The following is a 23,895-nucleotide window of genomic DNA, read 5'->3' as shown; positions in this document are numbered from 1 at the left end:
CTCTGGAATTTCATTATTTATGATTCAGTTTTAAATAATAATGCTTGTTTCACGATAATCACTCGAGATATAAATCGCGACATTCCTACGGCTTACTCTAAGTCCTTATCAAGCACTGCAATGAGGTTCAACATAAACACTACGATAGTCGGTTAATACGTTATTGATGAACACTGATCCAATGTCTCCTCTACGATATCTGGTCGATATGCAGCTAAGAAGCGAGTCAGAAAGTACCCCTCCTTATCTTTCAATCATCATCTAGTAAACACTATCTAAATGTACACGCCCTGACAAAACACAGCCGAGAGGTGATTGGGATGGTTAGTGCTTGAATATGTCCAATAATCACGGAATAATAATATACCACGATTCCACTTATTTCGCCTGGGTCACAAACAGTTGAACTGACCATGGGTGTGTCGAATCCTAATATAACATCTAAGGAACGTTTACTGGAAGGTTGGCTTGAATAAAAACACAGTCACTGAAGTAAAGAAAGCCTACTGCTTGTCAGAGTATCTACCCCTCGTTAAACAAGTTTCAAATCGGTTTTTATCCGCGTTATTTGACAATGCCGGTGTAAGGCACTTTCCTGGCGTACATAAGCTTCAACTCTGCCGGCATACGTGGCTTTTTGTGATACATGGTTCAACTTTCAGCGTCCGTGAAACACAGGCTAGTCTTTCTACATTACATCTATCATGGTTTTGTATGTTGGTAGAGAAGGTTCTTCAAAACTAATACGACCGTACTAAAACTGGCTCTTTTCTTGGGTAAAATCTTCCACGGTCGATTAGGCACCAAATAGCCTCAAATAGTCAAGTGTAACAGTCTTTCTAAAACAAAAACTTCTTTCCCCTCAATTTCTTAGAAAAGCAACCAACCAGTAGGCACTCATGTATTCTGTGAAGATATTTTTCTTTGGAGACAAGTGTTGAGATTTCCCTTTAACTTTTGAACTATCTAGCGCCCATTCCACTCATCACCCTACAGTCATACACAACTTTTAGAAACTTCGCCACACCCGGGCAAAATGGGCGCTCAAAAAACAGGTCGGACACGGGTATATTACAAAATGGCTGCTTCTCACACGAGGACCGCAATTTCGCCAGAGCATAATAAGGCTGAGTCGGTGCACATAACTTGACATTCATCGCCGAAGGTTTGTCAGGAAGACAAGTCTTGAGATCGTCCCTTCCCCAGAATGCAGAATTAATTTTAAGTCCTTCTTCCTGTCCCCCGCAGGACAGCGAGAGCATGTTTCCGTCGCACCCCAATGCGGTGGCGTTGGGTAATCTTACCCAGTTGGTAAGTGTGCTTTCAAAAGGTCGACCAGACGCTTTCATAAAACAGCAATAAAGAAACAAGTGAAACAATTGACGCATACTACGCGAGAAGCGAATCTATCAGGGGAATAATTCTTAACGCCCTCAACTTACCAATGGAACATTTGTTTCTCAAACAAACTGTCAGATTATATATAGGGCGTTGCATAATTAATTACGTTTTGCACACACACCAGTTAGCGTTTGTGACAGGCCACCAGTAATAGATTAGTAGATCGTATCTTAAGTTGGAGTTTCTTGTTCAATTGCTTATCAGAGGATATTTTGATTTGGCCAGCAGTGAGTAACCAACCTGAAATACACACAGCCAAAACCAAAACAAATAATTATAACGGGTTTATATCTGATCCATCGATGGAACATATTTCTGATGTCAACGTCAAAAGGACAACGTACTTTACGACACAGAATTTTCTACTAAAGCAGCAAACGGCTCCTCAATTTATAACAATTTCAAACTGATAAACCTCTTATTTTATATCTGTCTTAAAATTGTTTGTTGTGTTTACAAAGGTATTTAATACTGTATATACTGAATAGAATAATTGTACATGTGTATTTAACTATAAGATGCGTTGTGTAAATCACCGTAGTTAGGGAGTTCACTTCAACAACGACATTATTAACCAATTCTGGTAGAACGATATGACGCTTTTTTCGAATCAAGGTAGTTAAATATCTACTACTGCTATCATCCGGTGGAGTTGAGCTTCAGCAAAACTGTTCAGTCGGCTGATTATCGTGACGTTTAACCTGACAAACGAAGTGTCAGTTATTCCAAACCCATGTTATTTGTGCGAAGGATATTCACTGACACAATTTTAAAATTTCAATCCCTCTTAATAGTAACTACTGCTAAAGGCAACAATGATCTTTAGCCACTGAGTAATAAACCTGACGGCTTAGTGTTTGTGAGGATGATCAAACTAAACCAATTAAGGTTTAAGAATTAGTTCCCCGTAACCGGTACATAAAATCTGTGAGCCGGTTAGTGCGATCAACCAATTAAAAGATATTACTCTGTACTGTGTAATGGTGTTGTCCATTCTAGTATTTTTCATAAGATGACTCCACGAAGGCCCATTTAAATCTGAAAGCAAAGCGACAAAAATATCGGAGGTCCGCGTTCCATTCCAGAAGTAAAAGTGACAGAGCAAGCGGTGTTTTTAGAACACCCGGATGACCTGATCACAAACATGCAGGTGGCCAAAACAACCGTCGCGAACCTGAAGCGATAATTGAGATTTCCTCACAGAATGGGATAAAATTTATCGCTTTTAGCTATAAATAATGTTGTAGAAAATTCATTGAACTACATTTTTTCACAGCGCGATTGGTTTTTAATCGATTCCCATATGTTAACTTGGGGTCATCAAAGATCAACGCGCATGTGCCTTTGGAGGTTCGCATACCATGGAGATGAGATAATACGCAATGGAAAGAATGACTTTATGGAAATAGCATTTGCAAGCACGGACGGTCTGTCATAATTCTGAGAAAAAATCGGGAAATTTCTGCCTTCCAAGGTTTATTTTGATTATTTTTTCAAGCGTACGGATTTTAGATTTCACTGAAATTTCTTTACTCTAAATGCATAGTTAAAGAATAGTTAAAGAGTCCGTATTTCTTTCTCGTAGGGCTAGTTAATCTGCTTAAATTGCTGGCCAACCGAGCAACCGACTGGTGACTTGATTATACAACGTAAGTACGAAAATTCTTGTCTATATTTATGCTAAAACGGGACCTAAGATTTTGGTGTATCCGTTGCCACTATTACGCTGTTTAGACGCGGCTAATTGCCTTCGTTTTAGACCAACATTCACCTCTCTGTCAAAGACTGTTTTGACTTTTGTTCACTAGACACACTTGTCTGATCATAAGGTTATTGAAATTTCTTGAAAGAAAAAATACGATAAAGGAGTAGCCAATAGGTATACAGTAAAATATATAAGTGAATTTATATAATTTTGTAGTATGATTACATTTAATGCGCCCTTTCGTTAAACTAGGCTATTGCAGGCCCTCACATCTGTTGGAAGAGCTCTTGCTTGAAATTACTTCCCATTCCCCTACCACAATTTTGAACACGTAGAATGATATCACAGGGTGTTTTCCTTCATTCCTTCTCAACCCGACTTAGTTTTCTGCATGGCTTCCCATATTTTCGCAGTACTTTGAATAGACCTGTGAAGTTAATTGGTCAGCTTATCATATTTTTCGCAGTAATTCATCGAAGCTGGCCAAAGAGCAGTAGGCAAACGGCAAGGAGTGCCGAGGGTCTTACTACCCGCACACAGGTATATTATCCAGTACATATAGATAATATTAATATCCAATTCGTATTTTATCATACCGCTGGAAAGGATTCAGATCAGTGATAATTAATAAAATGCAACAAAATAAGAAAGGACCCCTTACGTGCCCTTTTTTTCAATATACAAAACTCTTTTAGACGAACGATTGTTTGATGTGATAAATGGGGCACAAAACGTTTAAATAAAGCCTTCTCCTTTAAAAAAAGCGTAGAAGAGAGGTAATCTTCAAATCTTTTAATTATAATTTATCGGACACGTGCGGCAAGAAGAGAGGCTATACGCGGTATAGGACGCCACTAAACATCAGTATATTGCTATTTCATCCTTACCCAGAGGACAAAAAGACCTCAAAATGTAGTAAGAACAATAATGGAGAAAAATTAAGCTTAGGATGGCTTCATAAATAGGCCATTTGCACTAAGTGGTATGTGACACCGTTTTTACGAAAATGAAATTTATATGATTTTGCCTTCGAAAAACGATTAGTGGGTCATATCTTAAACAAAATAATGGTGATGTTTTTTTTCAAACCCGCACCATTTTCTTAAAATGAATAAGTTCGTAAATGGTCACGTGTCACATTAGACGGCCATTATGTATGACTTTGTTCAAAAGTTTCAGCAAAAAGGAAATTTCTTATGCTGAGTGGGTGCAAATCTAACTCTATTCTGAAAGGAATTATACCTAAGTAATAAAATATCCAAAGATGCCAGGAAATGTAAATGCCACATTACTAAGATTCAGTATGTCTTTTTTTTTTCAGGAAAATATGGCGCTCATCCTACAGACTTTGATAACAACTTTACTTGTCGCTTTTGGAGCGTGTACCGAGGTGATTAACCCAGTATAGAGTTATCGTTTAAGTTGTAATCATGCAGTAAATTAGTTAATGTTCACTGGGACTAACTAATGCTAGTCAAGTGGCAGGTCTTTCGAAAGCCACGAGGAAGGTAAAAATAGAGCAACAGAAAACCTGCAGAAGACGCCGAACAAAGGACGCGATTAACACCTAATTAATTCTACCGATCGTGATGAAGGGGCAAGAAAGTGGCTTCGCCGCAGGTGTTCCCCTCCATCATATCAGGACGCAAGCATTTTTATGAACCAGTCAGAATTTGAAGCAGATACATGTAGTCAATGTGAAACAAAAAACGCAAGGCAGAATCAGTTGTTGTTTTTGCTTTCGGCTCGATGTGTTTGAACAAGTATCAAAACGGCCGAAAAAAATCCGAAAACAAAAGAGTTTTGTCAAAATGGATTCTCCGTGTTTCACATCGACTTCATTACGCATACATCGAAGGCGATACTAACAGGAAAAGGCAGTGCGAAAATAACTGTAAAATCCTAAAACACAATAACAACTAGCACTAACAGTTTTGTAGAATTAATGGAGTCTTTCGTGGTTTGTTCATTTGGGCGAAAAATATGAAGGCAGTGGTTTCACTGTTTAACTGATTTTAACTTTCCCATAAAGCGTCCCTTAATGATTAGCTTTTTTATCAGCTACAGAATAATAAAGAAAATTAAATGAAAACTGAATAACAATGTCTCTCTTGAACTTGGTGTGCAAATGATCACTGGGCCGCTTGCGAGCTTGTCTTTCCTTATTTTGAGAAGAGCTACAGAGTGCTTTGGCAGGAAAAAAGGATTTTGCTTCGAAACGCTTACGACTATTGTTTCTGTTATCTAGCTAAGTGATGTCCCTGACAATGTCCAACTTCAAAAGGATTCAGATATCAACCTATTGGAAGTATTAGAGAGCCTTGCGCCGATTCCAAGTGAGGAGGTGGTGGCAGTAAAACCCAAAGGGGAGGGTATAGAGAGATTCAGGCGAAGAGTAGAGCCTGCTGGTGGGACTTCCTCTCTTCCAGTTCTCCCGCAACCTCAACAGAATAACTCCATCTTCAGCCAAAAACAATTAACTGAAAGTGGAACTTCGCCTTCTGGGGATGGAGAATGGGACAGCGGGCATGCTGCATCGTCGAAAACAAAAAAGGACATCATAGTTGGTGAAGATACCCTCGGTTCTGGGAATACACTGGAGGACGCAGAACAGGAACAAGAAAAACCAGTTGTACTGAAACCCACAGAACAGGATTTTGGGTCCACAGTCGGCAGCGCGGAAGAGAGTTCGGGATCCCTGACAGATGTATCTGCTGCTGCAACGCAAAGCTTCAGGCCCGTCTCCCAACCACCCCCAGTCCCTCTTTCACAAAATTCGGTTAACAAGGAAACTTCCACGGACCCAAAGACTGTATCCTTTAACGCTGCAGAGCCTGAGGAAGCCATAAATGCCTCTAACAGAACATTCAATGGAAGCAAAGAGGTTGCTCCAACAGAAGACAGTAAAAAAGCAAGTTCCTCTTCTCAAGGGTTTCCCGAAGCTAGTGGATTAGGGGAAGGAGCCCCTCCTTTAACCTCTGCTGATACCAACCAGCAAAAGCTAGCATCTGAATTAGAGGCCAGTGGGAGTGGATTGAACGCAGACGAGCTTGCCTTTATCGCTGGTCTTCAAAAGGCGAAGACAGAACAGAGCAGTGAGGGTCACACACAGAAGAAAGCGAAGTTGCCAGGAAGTGTGGGTAACGATGAAGATGATGAAGGTGTTGATGATAATGATAACGAGAGCGGTGACGAAAGCGGAGAGCAATTCGATGCTAGTGCAAGTGGAAGTGGGGAGGACGAGGAGGACGAAGAAACAACATCTGGCTCAGCTGAAAGTCAGGATGATAAATATCAACGGAGATCTCAGGTGAAGAATTCGTCTGAGCAAGAGGAAACATCGGGGAAAGAGGATGACGATGACGATGACGATGACGATGTCGATGATGATGACGAGGAATCAGGTTCGGGCTCGGCAGATGACGAAGACAATGAAGATGATTCAGGAGAATCCAGTGCTGACGAGGAACAAAGGAGAGATACGATAATTGACGTTGCGAGTGGCTCCGGAGTTAGCTTTATCTCGGGCATTAGCCAGTCAGAAAGTGATGATGCATCTGCAGATAGTTCTGGTGAGGATGATGAACCTCAAGAACCCATGCCAGGTAGCATGGGTCAAGTGAGCGACATTGAAAAAATTGAGAAAACACAAGCAGAGCCAGCTACTGCATCTGGTTTTACCTTCTCGTCCGGGTCTGGAACCCCTTTGCAGAGCAACGTCGAGGATGCAGTTGCGTCAGGCTCTGGACATGTTCAAGGAATTGGAAATTCTATTGTGCAGTCCGTTCAAGATCAAACAAAAGCAAAGCAAACCTCAAGGTCGGGAGAGGAAGAGCTTCCAGGTAGTGTTGGCAGCATTGCTGACCTTAGCCAACTAGAACCCGAAGCCAATGTAAATGCAGATGCATCTGGCAATTCATTTTCTGGTTCAGGTGAATCCGCTCAAGCATCCACATCAAACAGTCAAATAGCCCCAGAGCAATCATTGCTAGAACAGATCCTGCCGGATACATCTTCAGGATCTGGATTTTCAGATGAAAAAAGAGAAAGCCTCCCTGGTAGTATTGGAGGCAAGTTAAACTTAGACGAATTACAAGCCTCTTCCAAGGCGCAAGCGGGAGAAGAGGCGGTGCAGATAGTAAAGCCCACGGTCAGTGTACAACAAGATGCTTCTGGTTCGGGAGAAGAACACGCAACAGGTGCTGACCTTTCGCTTGCATCTGTCTTACAGTCATCTGATGCTTCCGGTTCAGGAAGTGAGGAACAGCAAAGCGCCTCTGGAAATACTGAAGATTTTCAGTCAATACAAATACCACCCTCAGAAGACGAGACTCTGCCTGGTAGTGTTGGAGCAGTGGGCCCTAATCTCATGACAATGGCCTCTCCAGAAAACAAACTGGGGTCCGGAATGACAGACCAATCTGGAGCAGGGTCTGGAATTGGCTCTGGGATGCAAGCGGAAGCAAATTTGATGAAATCAGCTGAGCTAACAGACATCTCTGGATCTGGTTCAGGACAAGACGAAGGGGTTGTATATGCGACAAAAAAGCAAACTGTGCAGAAGAAAATTGCCAAACCGGTCATGGCACTCTCTAATAAAAACGAAACAAACGAGAAGTCTAATGAGACAACCATTCCTTCACAGACGAAACCGACATCCACAGGTGATCAAGAAGTTGAAACTAGCGGGGGATTTGGGTTTGGACTCGACACGTTGGCATCATCCACAGGATCTGGTCAGGCGGATGAGCCGCTACCAGGTGGATTCGGATTTAGTGATAGCACTGACCTTCAGTCTTTGGCCGGATCCGGAAGCGAGGATGCATCAGGAACTTCATTACTGTCCGGGACTGGGCCTCACGTCATGGACATTAGCGAGTCGGCATCAGGATCAGCATACGAAGACCAGCTGTCTGAATCAGGAAATGGCGACAGTGGAAGCGGCAGATTATCATTTGAAACCTTTGCGAAGAAGGACTATGCGCCTACAGCATCAGCATTGGCATCAGCATCAGCGTCAGCATCATCAGCAAGTGCAGAGAACGATAGTGGATCTAGTTCTGGATCTGGTTCCCATGCACTTCCAGTTGCCAAGCACGCCTATCTACCAACACCAAAAAGGGTCGGCACAGGCATTTCATCGGCCACGTTGGCTTCATCTGCCGCTGGAGCTTCTTCTGGACAGTCAGACTCCGGAGCAAGTACCCTCCCAGGTAGCGTGGGCTTTGAAGCATCTTTCTCCTCCTCAGGGTCTGCAATTTTCGATACCTCTACTTCGACAAAGGAAGGTTCAGGCTCTGGCTCAAACAACATAGCGGAGTTTCCGGAAGATTTTATCGCCAATGAAGAAAGCTCTTCCTCAGGTGCAGAGATGATAAACGCAGTCGAGTCCGGAGCTGGGGAGGGATCAGGTGCGTTTTCATCTGGAGATGTTGGTATAGAAGAATCGAGCCAACGTTCACACACTGGAAAACTAAATCCCTTTAGCTTTACCTCAAATTCTGGAATACAAGCTAGTGCTACTCCTGACAATTTTGCAAGGATTCCCTTCAATTTGGAAGTCGGATCTGGTAGCAATTATGGCCTAGGGTCCGGCACTGGGATAGATTATGGCTCTGCCTCGGATTTCCTTTCGGGTTCGGGAGGAAGTGGCACCCTGGAGTTAACACCAGCAACTAATCCTTCGGAAGCAATTGCTGACCTGTTTGGCAACGCGATAAGTAACAACGAAAAGGAGAAAGATGGCGAGTCAAGCAGCAGTTCCTCTCTTAGCGGAGGATCCGCTACTTCTCCTCACAAAGGGGGGAAAAGTAGGCACAGAATTCCGATCACTGACGAGTTTGCTGACGACAATCATCCTTCTGAAGACAGTGAAGAAAAAGAGCAGGTAAGCCTTTAAAGGAAAACTTTGATGTACTAATTACTCTTGGTAAGTATGGAGAAACGATTTCCAGTTTATATTCGAACTAGATCTTCCAAAGCCACTCTTATGATTATCCTTGCTGCGCTACAGGTTTCAATAAAGAGCATCCCTGAACTGGCTATGATGTCAGTCACTTACCTTTCAGTTTCAGTAAGCCTATGTTTTTTTTTGGTGGGAGCAGAAAGCGGGGAAAGGCTGCAGAGGTGTTCCAAAAATATTATCAAGAAATTATATTGGTAAATAAATATACGTTTTTAGGTTGAATACGACCTTCCCAAGCCAGGAGACACAGTTGATCAACAGCTGTTGGACCGCTTTATGATCAGTCAAATCTTAGAGCAAAATCTTACGCTATTTTACGGCGGCCTAGCTGGACGCCCCGGAAAAACGGGTCCCGAAGGTCCCTCGGGTCCAAAGGGAGCGCGAGGTATGACAGGAGCTCCTGGTCCTGCTGGTCCTCTTGGTGATGTAGGAGCCCCTGGTGCCGATGGTGAATCCGGTCCGATTGGTCCCCCTGGACTCCCTGGTATGCCTGGTGCTAAAGGAGAACAAGGCGCACCCGGTCTCATGGGATTAGCTGGCGAACCTGGAGCACCAGGTCTTCCAGGACCATTGGGTGATGAAGGACCTTCTGGTCCGGAAGCTGTAATGCCAGTAAGTAGTTGAGTACTTATCCTTGTGCTCGATCGTGATAACCATTTCGAGAATTATTTTTTGATTTTTCATGTGTAAACAGTCTCAGCTTTGTATACAGGTAACTTTCTCTATCGTCCAGGTTTATAAGTTTCAGTTTTAGAAATGTGTCCGTTACAAGAGAGTTAGCTGTAGCCTATTTCGTCAAAAGAATTGTTGAAAGAGGTTTTAAAGAGTCAAAGTGTACTACACTGTATCTTTCGTTGACGTTTAAACCATGCATAAGCATAAATTACCCTTGTATAATGTTACAGAAGTTTAAATTGTCTAATTACAATTTTGTCAGAACTGCTCGTATATTTGCGAAGGAGAGAAGACGTGGCTCCAATGCAAACAGTATGAAACCATCAAAGTAAACCGCGCTTTCTGGGGACGAGAAGAAAACGAGTTCTGCCCTGAAGCTCCTGTAGGCCTCGTCACAGACAAACCATGTGAGACCGACCCAGAAAATACATTTAAGAAGGTCGAAAGCCAATGCCGACATAACCAAGCATGCGAAGTGGTTGCTTCTAATACGTTTTTCGACGATCCAACGTGCAAGAACACGTTCAAATATCTGAAGCTCTGTTACGAATGTATCCCTGACGAGGTTCATGCGACTGATGTATTGCTCGATCAGGGAAAAAGGCGAAAGAGAGGGACTCGTCTAGAGGATGTGCTTAGAAAACGTAGAGAAAAATCCAAACAAAAACTTTTGAATGAACTGTGGGAACATCCGTTCCACGCCACAGTTGCGTGAACAGATACTTTAATAATTAGGACATAATCATAATTAAGATTTCTGTAAATATTCACCCTTTTTCGCACGGTGCGAGTTGGTCTTATGAGGGAGAAAAGCAATCCTGCTAGACTCGCAATTACGTTACTTATTAGGGATTGATAATAGGAATCTCTCGAGTTTCAGGGCAATAAATCAAATACCACGCAAGGAAAATTTTTGATTTTTATCGATATATCAACTGAAGTTATGTTTCAGGGCTCAGAGACGATAATACGACAACAGCATAGAATTTTTGACCAACGTTGAGCGGCGAACTTTCTGCTCGATATAGCGACGGGCAGAATGCTTAACATTTTTGCCGAAAAAATCCAAGAATTTCGCAGTTTTCTGACGTGCATGTTGAAGGTGAAAAATAGTATATGGTTCATATATTTATTCGTATAGTCGTGGTAGGCTAGTGTTAAATTAATAGAACGACTCAGCTCATTGTTTCATTGAAACAACAACTTTTGCTCACATTTGCGCTTGCACATACGGAATATGGGCACCGAAATGGAACAAGAATCCTTCCATGGAGATGTAACATTACTCCTAATTGCTTTACTGTACAGAAAGAATTACTACCGACGGTCATTTGGGTCCCTTTTGGCTTAACTGTTCCTTTAACACAGAGTATATTAGAGCATGAAGTAGGGCTCTCTCCATTTCGATATAATGACGCAGAGAAGGCCCTGTGGGCTAAGTTTTAGTGGGTCTGTGGGACCACGTTAAACTCGTGTACATTCTTATGTAACAGAGCTATGTGTTGAATGCAGCGGCAAAGAAATCTGTCGCTAGGACAACAGGTGACATTTGTATTAGAAAATACGAGAAATAAAAAAAGGAATTTTTCCGACAGAATCGCCTACAGGGAACTCATCAACGATTTCTTTGAAGGGAAACATAATAGAAAAAACAACTCGTGTGTATAATACGGTGATTATTTTGTATTAAAGACCAAGATAGTCAGAGAGGAAAATCATAAGCATTGTAAATAATGAAGACGTGTCACCCTTGTGGTAACTGAACTGAACAAACAGATGTCTAAAAAAAATGCATTTCCCACAGTGCACTTATTATAGACAAGAAGTATCGTGTAGTTATTGTATAAATAGGGACGTTTATACGTGTAGGGTGTTTTTAACAACATTTCCTAGAATAAAAAGTTTCCAAGAAAATGACCATGTTGTATTAAATGAGTATGTGCGACGAACTTCCTAGCAATGAACAAAGCTTGCTAACAAAGAACCTGGAAATTCCTTTCCGCGCTGTCTCTATTCCACAATAGCCTATAGTTTTTTATTCGCGTTAACCAATTTGCCCCCAGAGGCCGATTTCTTTTTCTTTTTTTGCCCTACAGGATCCCACACTTTTGTCGACCAGCAAGCTTAAATACATATATGAATTAGAATACCATTTGTCAATACTCTTCGATAAGACGTACACTATTCAAAGAACACGTAACTAAATCGGAATAACGTTTAAAGGTAAATACCTTTCGGTGGCAAATAGATAAATAAATCTTATCATGCGACCGGCTTCGCAAAATAAACGAAACAATCATGAGCGATCTCTCAAAATAATCAAAGAACGAACCACTTTTCTGACTGAAGTTGGTGCTAGTGAAACCCCAGTGGAAAACTAAAATAAGAGGCAAATGTATTTGACCAAAAGAAAACGTTTTCATAAGAAAAGAGTTCATATGCAACAAGACTGGTTTGAAACACCAAAATGGCCGCCGTTTGATTGTTTTGGAACACCAATATGGCCGCCGTGACGTTATGTGAAAATGCTCTATAGACGGTATTTTGCTCATGGAAAACCGGAATACCATAAAAAAGATTAGTTTTTGATATCCTGTAAAACGTAAGCCAGCCTACAGCTGCACGTGACTTTTTTTGCCGAAAAACTAAGTACTACAACAAAGCGACTAACAAATAAATAAGAACCGAGCCTAATACTCTCTCGTAAGTTTGACCGCGTAAAATGGTTTTTGCGAACACGGAATTTAGGTTTATTTCTAAATCTCTGCTCTGAAGGTGCAAAGAAGATCACAAAACGGTCCACATATGCCAAAACAAATATGGAATAACTGAAAGTACATACCAGTCTGAAAAGAGAAATTTGCATATTTCTAACAATGTAACGAGGAACGGTGCGACAACAAATAGATTGTAAAAGTGGTCCTTCCATTACAATGAACCTTTTTCTCTGAAAAAGTACTTCAAATTTCCACTACCGTCCCTTCTTCATCGCTTATGACAGACGCATGCGCAGAGACGGGATTCTCCGCAAGGTTGCTTATTTCTTTTCCAATTGCACTTGAATCATCAAAAACGGACGTTATATCCGCTGGGAGGTTATCGTCATCACTCTCATCGTCGACTGCTCTTCTCTCCTCATTGTTTTCCATTTTAGAATTACCGCCTCGACGTCCCTCTTCACTGATAACGATAATGTCGGGAATTTGCCCCATAGGTAGCCGTCTCTTTTTCTGTTGCTTCTTCTCCTTGAGGCCGCGCAAATCAAACCTTACCCTCCTATCCTTGCCACTTCCCTCGCTCTTGTCTGCGTTCTCGGATTCTTTCTCCCGTTTCTCTTCGACAGAAATTTCCAGTGGTCTTCTTTCGCCACGTTGCTCCTCAACTGTACCATTTTCTGGTTCAAATCCCACGTTGTTATAACTTTCAACGTCGCCTGCAGTCATCGTAGGATCACCCACCTCACTGTACACTGTTTCGAAAACCTCTTGACACTTCCTAAAGACATTGGATGGATTCTCCGCCGATTCGTGATGATTCATAGCGACTGTTCGCTGCTTCTGCGAAAGAGGGAAAAAAGTAAAAACATCGGTGGTAAACTTCAATCAATAACTGTAGCCAAGTGGAAAAAATTAGTGCAACATGTGAAAGAAAAAAAATCTTGAGTGCGAAGATTCATCCTGTGCTTCTTGAACTTCTCCGCGGCTTGGCTTGTCCCCGTGACTTAAAGAGCCGAACGTCACAGCTGGTTGGCTAATTTCTCGACTGTTTATCTCACCAACGGAAGCTAGATTAAAACGTTTACAGCTTACTGTGTTTAAAATCACGGTTTCGCGTTTAATGTAGGAAGCACATCTCTCGGCTGCCTAAGCGGTGGATATGCGGATATCTGAATGATAGCAGTAGTGTCGGTAGCTCGACCCCTTGTTGCAATAACAAATGATCACTGTCGAGTGTATTTTTTAAGCTTCGTGTCAGTAGCTGTAAAGGCTACGATCATGTCTACAGTAAGATTAACTAACCTCTTCATCCTTCTTTAGTTCCTTATTCACCTGGTAAGTTTTGCTTGATCTCCTGTTTGAAGTGAAAAAAAAATGCAAGTTAAATTCATTATCTCAGAGATAAACCGTCAAAAACTCCGACAAAAAGAGAATTTCACATTAAACTACTTACAATGGAGTTCGCATCAAGGAAGGAGCCTGAAAAAAGAACGCTCGATTATTAGTTCCTTGGCCGGAAGTACGGTTATACGTTTCTGGGAAACTGCCCACCTACCCCTCCACTAAGCCAACATTAACACTTACTTCTCACCTAGGACAAACTGTTGGCTTAGGGGAGGGGTAAGTGGGCAGTTTCCCAGAAACGTATAATGGTCCGAAAATTTCTGGGGTCTGTTTACATGGAAGCAAAATGATTTCTGCCATTAGTTTTGGGCGTAGACAGTTAGTTCTAGGCTGACCCAGCTGAGGACGGGTTATTCAACACTGAATTCCATCTCTTAACAACTAAAATAATAAAGAATATCAAGGCTAAAATCAATCTAGCATCACTACTTTGAAGGGTGGATAATCTTGGGTTTTGTTAAGAAACCGTACGATGACCTTTGCACGTTTTCTCAACCATCACATTCAATTTACTCACTGCTTACCGAAATTTTAACCTCACTGGATTCTTCGTGATCTGGACGTGGTAGGCTTGGTGACGATCCGTAATGATTCAAAGCCACTGCCTGCCCCTTCTGTAGAATAAAAATGAATGGAAACTAAACTAGAAGTTTTGATGTGAATGAAAGAATGCTCGCGTGAAACTGTAAAATGCTACAGGTAATTGTAAATAACTACACCTGAATTTCGAAAGAGAATTTATGAGGCTGCAATGATATTTAGGTAAAAAGGAGGGCAAAGAAGGGTTTCCGCTAAAATTGTAGTCGTATCGATTGATGCAATCATTCACTCATCAAATTAAGACGTGCTACGACCCATGAGGCAAAACAATTGACTGTCAACGCATTGCTTACACATTATCGGGGTATAATACAGGTCTTTCAGTTATTATATTCTCTGACAGTTAAGGAAAAGGAAAAATTCTTGAGCCGAGATGTTTATAACCAAGCGAAACTGACCAAACTGATCCCTTATCAGAAACCTAGACTATTTGATCGCCAGCTGTGCGCGGGTACTACTTTATGTAAGACCTTCCTACATGACGATACCAAAGTGTGCATGCCTGCTATCTGACATTCCAAAAAATTTCGGACTTTTCCTCATATATTTTTTTTTGTATACTGTCTTGCTAACGCTCGGCAGCAATAATCTCCATATTGTTGCCCATTACAACAATGATGCCCTTTCTCCTCTTTATAAACGTTTAATGCTACCATTATCAGTTCTTTGCGAAATAGCAAGCTTTATCCACGAAGCCTCAGGCAGCCTTGTTCATCCACTCGGATGTGTCAAAGGAACTTAAGCTTCCAAGGCGTTGGAATTCTCTACGCAAATGAATGATTGATAGATTGAATGATGATAGTTATGCGCACAGGATTGTGGGATCGCCAGGGGGCAAACATTGCAAGTCGCTACAAAGAAATGTATGGTGTGGAGCTGTTTCTCCGTTAAAAACAGTGAGGTTGAGTGTGAAATTTATGTTTACTGAATTTACACAGTGATCTACATGAAGAAAAGGTCTCGAGATATATGGTGCAAATTTAGGTATACATGTAGGGGGATTGGCTTATTTAAGCGTTTAAGTTATAATTACGTGTGATGATATTTACGACGAGTGTAACTACGCTCGGCCGCGATCAGCACTGTGCGGCGCTGTGCGGTTATGACAAGACGACAATCGTAGGTATGTACGTGGCCATGAAAGTAAAAAATCCTCTTTTACTTTGGTATAAACAAGGTTACAGCTACGAAATATTTCCTGGAAAGTACATGGTATTTAACCATTAGTAGATGAGGCACAAATCGTACGAACGATTAAGATTTCCGATACAAAAGCAGTCAGAGTGTGTAAAAAAAAAATACTAAGTTGATGTGCGAAATTCAGAGATTCTGTATCTTCCCTACTGAAAATGATTGGAAAAGGCATTAGAACTCATTGGTGCTCTGGATCATGACAAAACATTTCGCTTTTGGTTTTTTTGGCGAGAAGAAATCAATATACTAATGTGGGGAAGATGTTTTTGTTTTTAAAGTTAATACATATCAAATTCGACATACATAAGCTTACATTCGATCGTTGTCACAAACCGGCACAGCATAGTGATCGCCGCCGAGCGGAGCGTAATTACACTCGTTGTAAATATGAGCACATGTACGTACAACTGGAAAGGTTTAAATGAGTCCGCATTCCCCGCTCATTTATACCTAAGTTAGTACATATTTTGTAAGTTTGTACCTAAGTTAGTATATATTTCGATTATTATCATTCAGTAAATTTCACAGTCGACCTTACGCAAGGAGTGTTTATCGATAGATTTCATCGCATTGATCCCACAGAATCTTACAATTTCAAAGCACCAACATTAGTCACCTCCGCTTCTCATAAAGTCACGGCAAAATGCGGCATTCTATGTCCAAAGACACTGCTTTTAACCGAGAAACAACTCCACGCCATGCATTTCTTTGTAGCGACTCGCAATGTTTACCATCTGGCGATCCCATAATCCTGTGCGCAAATCATGGGTCTCCGACTACTGGAAAATCATTCATTACCATCTGAAATACTGGAAGATATCGACTTTACGTCGCTTTCAGTTTAGGTGGATTTACCTAGTGGGGCGCATGCCCTAACAAAAGGGGTGTCATAGTAAGGTATGCTTGAGTGATAATTATACCTCTTCGTCGTTCTTCAGATCCGCTTCCATTTTGTACGTTTTACTCGATCGCCTGTTACAAGCATGGAAAAAAAGGCGCGTTAATGCATACAGTTACACCACACGAGATGTCACAAACTGACTTGTTCAACCGATTGCGTCAAAGGTTTTTGTAAAAAGAAATTCGCTTACAGTGGCGTGCGAAGCAATGACTGACTCTGAAACAAAGATATAGAGAATTTATTAAAATGGCTAAGTGATCAGAAGTTACAAAAACCAGGAAAAACATGAGCAAAGCTTTCTCAAGTTTAAGGTGAAGTCCTGCCTGTGACTACCAGGCAGCCAACGTATCAACGTAACAACGCAGGGCTCAACAAAAAAAAAAATTCAGATTGTGACTGGACACGATGACCGGCCAAAGAAATTTTTGTTCCGTCAAGTCACGTTTCTGGACCGGTCCAAAAAGTGGAGAAAAGTGAGCCAATCCATGCGTAGATTTCCATTAACGTGATTACATTTGATTGTATTTATACAAAGAGACAAAATTTACAAGATTTACAAGATTACAGGTGAGGATTTGGCTGTTTGTTCAAGAAGAGTTTGCGTAACCTGTGAGCATGACCAGCGAGTGGAGCTTTAGGCCGGTCAAGGCGCCATTCTGTCCGGACATTGTTGGTGGGTAGGTTGAGCCCTGCCTGCAACGCATCAGGCGGCAAAGGAACAAGACAGCAAGCTTATCAAGATATGACTTTAATGGACTTTGAAAGTGTTGGAACACTTAAATGATGGTAAAACCATGGCTCCCTCCCGCCTCCCGCCTTCCACCCCAAACAATGTTGAATTTCAAGCAAAATGAGATTTTTTTCTGGCACAAATTTGATGGGGGGGGGGGGGGGGAGTGGGGAGGGGGATCAAGGGATTGATGCGAAACCTAGTCAAAAATATATTTTCAGTAGTAGTAGAGTCCTATGTCGAAATTAACAGAAAACCAAACGCTGCGTTCATAGCGATTATTTCAACTTGCTCATTTTGTATATTGTAGGCAATCTCTACTGAAGTTGAAATTCTAAGGATGGATCATATCCAAGTTCAGAGAGAGAAAGAGAAATTGGTCGCCGTTTGTTAATGTTCTCCAAAAAACTTGAATTTAGGCAATTTTAGCTCGTCGTCGTATTGTTACAGCAAAGGAATATATTGCCTTCCCCGTAGTGACTCCTCAAAATCCCTAATCATCCCTGGAGTCTGTCTGTCAGCCGCTCAGTTTTCATTTACAAAATTAATACAGATTGGTATAAATCAGATGAAGCAGTATGACATACCGAGCGCCCAGGTACAGCTTGTTCCCTCTGAACGGTATACTTGTTCGGCGCTCGCCTGTGACAGCAATGAAGAGTAAACAAGAGAAAAATTTGTAGATTTTGCGCTCGATTGTAAATTCGTCGCCCACCCATTTTTCAATCAGTATCACTACCTTTCTACCCCGTTTCCCGCCACGTTGTACACCGTTAGTGTCTGCTGAGCTTTAAGCTTAATTGTATACAACTGTATGTGGAAAAATCTAGCCAGTGAGAGCAGCAATGTTCAGATAATTCCTTACATAAATTTCTTCTTGCTAAAGAAACGGAGAAGCTAAACGCAAACCTCGCTGCGATATAACTTCATTGCTGGAGAGTGAGTTAAACAAGAAAAAGGTCAAATTATTGACTTACAAAGATCGGGGAGTTTCTTCAGCCTTTGCGTCAATAAATGCTTCGATGCCAGGAATATCCCCGGAGCTAAACAACAAAACATAATAACCAGAAGACATTGGGACCGGCAAGTTCGTGAGTCATCCGTCGTGAGTTACTAGGGCGAGTTAGCGAGTGGTGAGTTACGTAATAGATCAAAAACGAGTGCGAGGTTTTCATCAGGGGTTCCAAACACCGAGAAACGGATGAAGGCACGACGCCGAAGGCGGAGTGCTTTTATTGTCTCGAGGTGTTTGGAACCCCTGATGAAAACCGAGGCACGCGTTTTTGAGCTGGCTTCTCAAACTAGTGTGAGAATTAGTGGAATTATTTCCGAAGGATAGGTAATTAGAAGACGTGCTCAGTAGGCTATTGTTTGTTTCTTATTCGTGGTAAATGAAATGAATATTTAATTTGCGGCCATGCTGGTGGGTTTTTTAGTAGATTATTATTACGGCGCGTGACGGAGGTCAAGTCCGGATCAGAACGATTTCGCCTTCCTAAAACTTTTTTTCAAAAAAATGTTATGGTGAATGACGCCGTTCCAGCTTCAACTAGGTATAAAAAGAAGTGGGCTGTGAGCATTTTCGCCCAATGGAAGAGGTTAAGAGAGGTTCAAGTTCCAGTATTAGATTGTGGTGGTCTCTTCAAGGACTACGATTTACACAAGGTTACCCCTCTGAGTGCATATATTGCCGGAATGGATGCTCTGTCGCTGAACTATTGGTTGTCAAAATTCGTGATGGAGGTGGCTAAAAAGTCCGGTGGAAGATGCCCTCCCAAGACTGTTTATGGTATCATTTGTGCGCTCAAGCGTTACTTGGAGGAGAAAAATGGATCCGAAGCTTTGAATCCTCTGGACGCTAGTGACAACAGGTAATTGACAACTTTTAGACCACATTGTTCAGAATTTTACAATGCACTGTTTTGGGAATTGAATTTGGTGTGTTGTTTTTCGAAGGTTTGTCCCGTTCCAACGTTGCTTAGATGCAGAGATGAAGGATGGCGTTCGAGAAGGGCTTCACATTAAGTGCAACAAGGAGGAGAAGGAGGTTTGTGAGCGAACAAGAAGAAGCAACATTCTGGGAGAAGAAATTGCTGAGAACTACATCAGCTAAGTCGTTATTGAACACGATCTATTTCTACAACGGAAAAGTTGAAAGAATAATATGTTGCCCTATTGTTGTTGTAAGTAATGATTGAAGCGGCAAATACACTGTATTTAGTATTAAGACTGATTAAAATTCAAGTTTCTTGATCAGTGTCTTGATCAGTTTTTGAACTAATGGAATGTGTCTTAATCGGTACGTTCATCGGGTATCAAAATACATGCACCTGACTCAATTGATGCAAGCTAATTGGGTCACCAGCATATGAATAATTAATGAGTTTGAGAACAAATATTGAAAATTCAAGATCTTACCGTTAAGATCTTGAATTTTCCGAGTCTTGCAAGAAGGATTTTGAATTTTCCAAATGTTGCCGGCAAGTTTTTGAATTTTCCACAAATCTTGCCGACAAGATTAAGAATTTTTCAAATCTTGCTGGCAAGATGTAGAGTTTCCAAATCTTGCCGGCAAAATTTGGAATTTTCAATTCAATTCAATTCAATTCAATTCTTTATTCACACTATATAAGATATTTACATAAGTGTACATAATAGGAAAATAAAGTAGCTAGAAATAATAATTAACTAAAAGATAATAAGGTCATTTGTGTACGGTGTCCAAAGGAGCAAGAGCTTTCTTGTTGGACACCGTCATATTGAAATAATTGGCAGCAGTAAGGAGAGGAATAAAATCTCAAATAATATCAGTGATAGAACATATAAGCAAGGTCAGATTTGGTTGGTTAGAAGACAGGACTTCCATTCTTTCTTAAACTTATGATATGGCAGACACTTGAGACCAGGTGGTACAGTCTCCCAGATTTTTGGAGCGGAGAATTTAAGACCCACTTTCTGAGAAAATCGAGAATCGCAAGACACTCGTCAAAAAATCGAATTTTTTTTTATTTTGCCAAAACATCCCTTTTAGTGACCTTATTTAAGGAAAAATAGTTTTGGGTTCAAACGATTCATTTTAAAGGAGAAATTAAAAAGAGTTTAAAAAATCGACTTTATTCCTGTTTTTCGAACAAAACACGGCAGGATGCAATGGCAACTTCGAGAGAAGGGTGAACGCGTAAGAAACATTCCCTGACACTGAAACTTCACCGAATTATTATTTTGTTCTTACTCTTGAAAACCTTAGAAGAAAAATTGAAAAACAATGTCTTATATTTTTATAATCGACAAGTCTAAAGAGGTCATATTTGTGACGTTAGACATGCTAGAAAACGAAGGCCAACTTTGACTATTAAAAAAGGCCTCTGGTATATGCCGCTTGATCATAAAATCAATATAAAATGGAACCTTGGCTTTTGTACTAACTTACTGGAAAGTTTTAGCTCTGGAAATCAAATATCATCCTGACACCAAAGCAAGCGGTGAGAGCAATTGAATTGGGAAATTTATGCAAATTAGACGGCTTGCGGACGGTTGTCAAACTAAAAGAAAGGTTTTACATGAAAGGATTACTCACCATTGCTTGTAATACGTTTTTACGGCAAGGAAAGTTATTTCCAACTTCTGTTGCGTCGGTTTGAGTCACAAAATCCATAATTTTAAGCCAAAAGGTCCAAAAGACAAACGCACGTTTGCTCAGCGACTGCGCCAGAATTCGGCCGTGAATCGAAATGAAGTCACAACACGTCACTGCGGTCCTTTAGAAGCAAGAGTTGCAAGAGTTTTTACTTCAGTCAGGAGGCCAAAAGATTGAAAATTCATCGCAAACTAATGACTTCGATTTTGAAAACCTTTCATCACTTCAATCGTTCGTCGGCTGATAATAAACATCACACAAGATCGTATGACCTTTGGCGTGTGACCGGAAATCGGTCACACCCTCAAGTCACGTTAGCATACTGTCACGAATTTTAATACGATTTTTCACGTTTGCTTTCGACAAAAAATAGACTCATCGAAATAAAATCAGGCCTGCTTTATTTATTTATTTATTTTTTAATTTCTTTTATAGCCTGCAGAACTTGTTCCCCATGCATCGCGCGCATCTCGCGCCCCCAGTCCGCTTCGCAGTGCTAGCGTGAAAAGCGCAAAAAACTGAAATTGACTCCTGTTCTGCAGTTGATTTCTTTTATAGACACCTTCTAGGCATTGACAGGCTGTGAAAAAAGTGTATTTTTATTATTATTATTTTTTGAAGTGCTACATTATTTTCCTATAAATTTCAAACGTGACTGCTAAAAGACTGTTTGGAACCCATGGATGGAGAAAAGCTGTGCCGGAGAGAAGGTCAACCTCCCAGCCGAGCCAACTTTTGCGAGCGTCTATATGAGGAAAAAACTGACCACTTTGTCCGAGTCAACAGTGCTTGCGCATGCTGTCTTTGTCTAGCCTTGACCGTGTTGTCCCAACTACAATCGGCGACAAAATTGTTGAGACAAATAGGGTGACTTCGGAGAACAAATGAATCCGCACCCTCCCCTGTCCCCTCCATTCAAAGTTGGGGTGTTTGTTGTTTTCTATAGGTAGCTAGAACAAGGGCACAACATTGTACGGAGGGGATGGGGGAGGAAAGCTATATTTCCTCCTTTTGAAGTTCATAAAACGTAAAAAAGCCTACTTTTGGGCGAAGTGTCCCAACTCATTTTGTCGCCGATCAGTAGCTGAGCGAGCCAAAGTGGAGAAATATTAGCCGGGCTGGAAGGGTGAGGCCACCACTACCGGCTCAGTGGAGGGCTGACTTCCAGAAGCCCTCAACTCCGCCCACTACTGGTAGTAAGGCGTCTATCCGAACCAACCTTTTGTTTCTCATGTAAATGGTTTACCAAGTTTTGTAAGGAAATGGAGGAAAAGTTGGCTCGCCCAGGGTACCTTGGGAGGTGAGTAAACACCAGATAACCCCAATAATAAGCACAAACTTTGATTGTCAGTTAGATGTCTACTATTTTAAGTAAGCGACCTGCATGTGATTGTCGCATCCATGCCCCCTTCCAGATCCCCTTTATTACCGGTAAGCCTCTGATAGGTCAAAGTAATACAGTCGTACCTCCAGTAAGCGACCACCAAAAATGCAAAGACTTAGTGGTCCCTAACGGGAGGTGGTCGTTTAGAAGAATCGGACCACATGGGGTCTATTCCGAGAAGAGGTCCAGGCACATTCTATTAAATGGCGGTGTAACAAATTCCTGGCAAAATATTATCTTTTACCTCTTTTGACAAATACAGCTTTTAAATCATGCTCAATTTAAAGAGGGATTCAGGTGAGTGAGATATAGAATAGTCTAGAATCACAACATAATCTTCACTTTGTTGGCTACATCTACTAAGTTAGGATATGTGTAGTTCCACGATGTCGCTAAAGGTCTTCATATTTTCTAAGGAACATAGTGCACACAGCAAAAATACAGAGCAGAGAATGCGTCAACTGGTCGCTTATGGAAAACAATTAACCGTGACGCCCAAAAAGTGGTCGCAGTCACTTACAGAAGGTGGTCGTTTACTGGAAGTTCCAACTGTAAGGCTTTGACTGGGAAATTTGGTCTTTTGGATTGGCAGTCGCACATGGAGGTTGGACTGTGTAAGCCACCATCACCTCACTGTGAGTGACGAGAGCCAGGAAAGTATAGTATACACTCCCTTAGGATAGACAGAATCGTTGTTTTGAGGTCCCGTTTAGCGAAATGGATCATTCAAGGGAGGTGTTGAAGTCCCATAGTGAAATTTATAAGGTTTATGGGTGCAAGACGAAACACAATACTTAGGGCCCTGTTGTTCAAACGTTTAACAACAGGAAATCACTATCAAGCGAATAAGAAGAAGCAGGGTGAAAGCGTTAGTCCCGGGGGCGTTAGTCAACTTTTCGAACATACAGCCCCTCAGTCACTCTCCTCCGCAGACTTACCCTGGGCGACCAGGATAGGGGAATATAATACTCGACCTTCCTTGCATCATCGCGAGAGCCTATAGCCTTCACTTTCTTTTGGCTCGTCCTACAATCCTACCCAACGTTCGTGGGACAGGAAGGTCTGCTTGCGAGGCTTGGGAATCTAGGGAGACTATGGTAGCATGGTGCAAATAGCCGGGATGAGCTACTTTGTCCACACGAACCAAGAGGATTGGGTCTGCTAGAAGAAATCAGGTGTAGCTTTCTGTGATAAGTAATATTCCAACAGTATAGGATCATAGTTTGAAGCCATTTCACAATCACTAGTTTCCTTGCACCTCTACCGGCGAGTTGTGGACAAAAGCAGCTGATAGCTGTATGCGAACCTTTTTTCCACAAAATGGTTTCTGGGTTTTCGCATTCGACAGTGTCATGTATTGATTTTTTTTAATCTTAGTCGAGGTCTTTTTAATTATGTACTGTCTATCTGACTGACTGTTTCTTTGTGTTTTTTTTTCTGGTAATAACAGGTTTCATAATTTGGTCGTGGTTGGGGTTATAGGCTCCTGATCGTGAGCAAATAGCGAAAAAATCAACAAGCAAAACCAAAAGTAAACTGTAGCGTTGAATCCGTTGGCCACGGAGAATTGGTATTATTCTGC

The 23,895-nt window shown here is 41.4% G+C and overlaps 2 protein-coding genes across 2 annotated transcripts in view; one reads left to right on the top strand and one right to left on the bottom strand.

The window, feature by feature from the left end:
• The first annotated feature begins 2,809 nt into the window (after positions 1-2,809).
• On the top strand, positions 2,810-11,654 carry LOC140928240 (uncharacterized). Its single transcript, XM_073377961.1, has 7 exons — positions 2,810-2,875; positions 2,987-3,050; positions 3,573-3,646; positions 4,428-4,496; positions 5,355-8,993; positions 9,288-9,683; positions 10,009-11,654. The coding sequence occupies exons 4-7, from the start codon at positions 4,434-4,436 to the stop codon at positions 10,459-10,461; spliced, it is 4,551 nt and encodes a 1,516-aa protein (XP_073234062.1). The 5' UTR covers positions 2,810-2,875; positions 2,987-3,050; positions 3,573-3,646; positions 4,428-4,433; the 3' UTR covers positions 10,462-11,654.
• A 450-nt stretch (positions 11,655-12,104) lies between these two features.
• LOC140926015 (cadherin EGF LAG seven-pass G-type receptor 1-like) overlaps positions 12,105-23,895 on the bottom strand; it is a 63,290-nt gene continuing 51,499 nt past the window's right edge. The window contains exons 31-38 of the mRNA XM_073375828.1: positions 18,270-18,335; positions 17,880-17,934; positions 16,753-16,778; positions 16,582-16,633; positions 14,392-14,481; positions 13,917-13,942; positions 13,766-13,817; positions 12,105-13,303 (exon numbers count right to left, since the gene is read on the bottom strand). Of these exons, the coding sequence (XP_073231929.1) occupies positions 12,707-13,303; positions 13,766-13,817; positions 13,917-13,942; positions 14,392-14,481; positions 16,582-16,633; positions 16,753-16,778; positions 17,880-17,934; positions 18,270-18,335 (964 nt within the window). The 3' untranslated portion in view covers positions 12,105-12,706. The remainder of the gene's footprint in view (positions 13,304-13,765; positions 13,818-13,916; positions 13,943-14,391; positions 14,482-16,581; positions 16,634-16,752; positions 16,779-17,879; positions 17,935-18,269; positions 18,336-23,895) is intronic.

The sequence above is a fragment of the Porites lutea genome, chromosome 2, assembly GCF_958299795.1.
Source record: "Porites lutea chromosome 2, jaPorLute2.1, whole genome shotgun sequence".
Lineage (NCBI taxonomy): Eukaryota > Metazoa > Cnidaria > Anthozoa > Scleractinia > Poritidae > Porites > Porites lutea.
The sequence above is the reverse complement of the archived record's forward strand: the minus strand, read 5'-3'. Positions and strand labels throughout refer to the sequence as shown.

Excerpts from the sequence above, each read along its gene's own strand:
- LOC140928240 (XM_073377961.1), top strand. The coding sequence starts at position 4,434 with ATGGCGCTCATCCTACAGACTTTGATAACAACTTTACTTGTCGCTTTT. Across the intron at positions 8,994-9,287 it reads ACAGTGAAGAAAAAGAGCAG|GTTGAATACGACCTTCCCAA; the intron begins GTAAGCCTTTAA and ends ATACGTTTTTAG. Across the intron at positions 9,684-10,008 it reads GTCCGGAAGCTGTAATGCCA|AACTGCTCGTATATTTGCGA; the intron begins GTAAGTAGTTGA and ends CAATTTTGTCAG.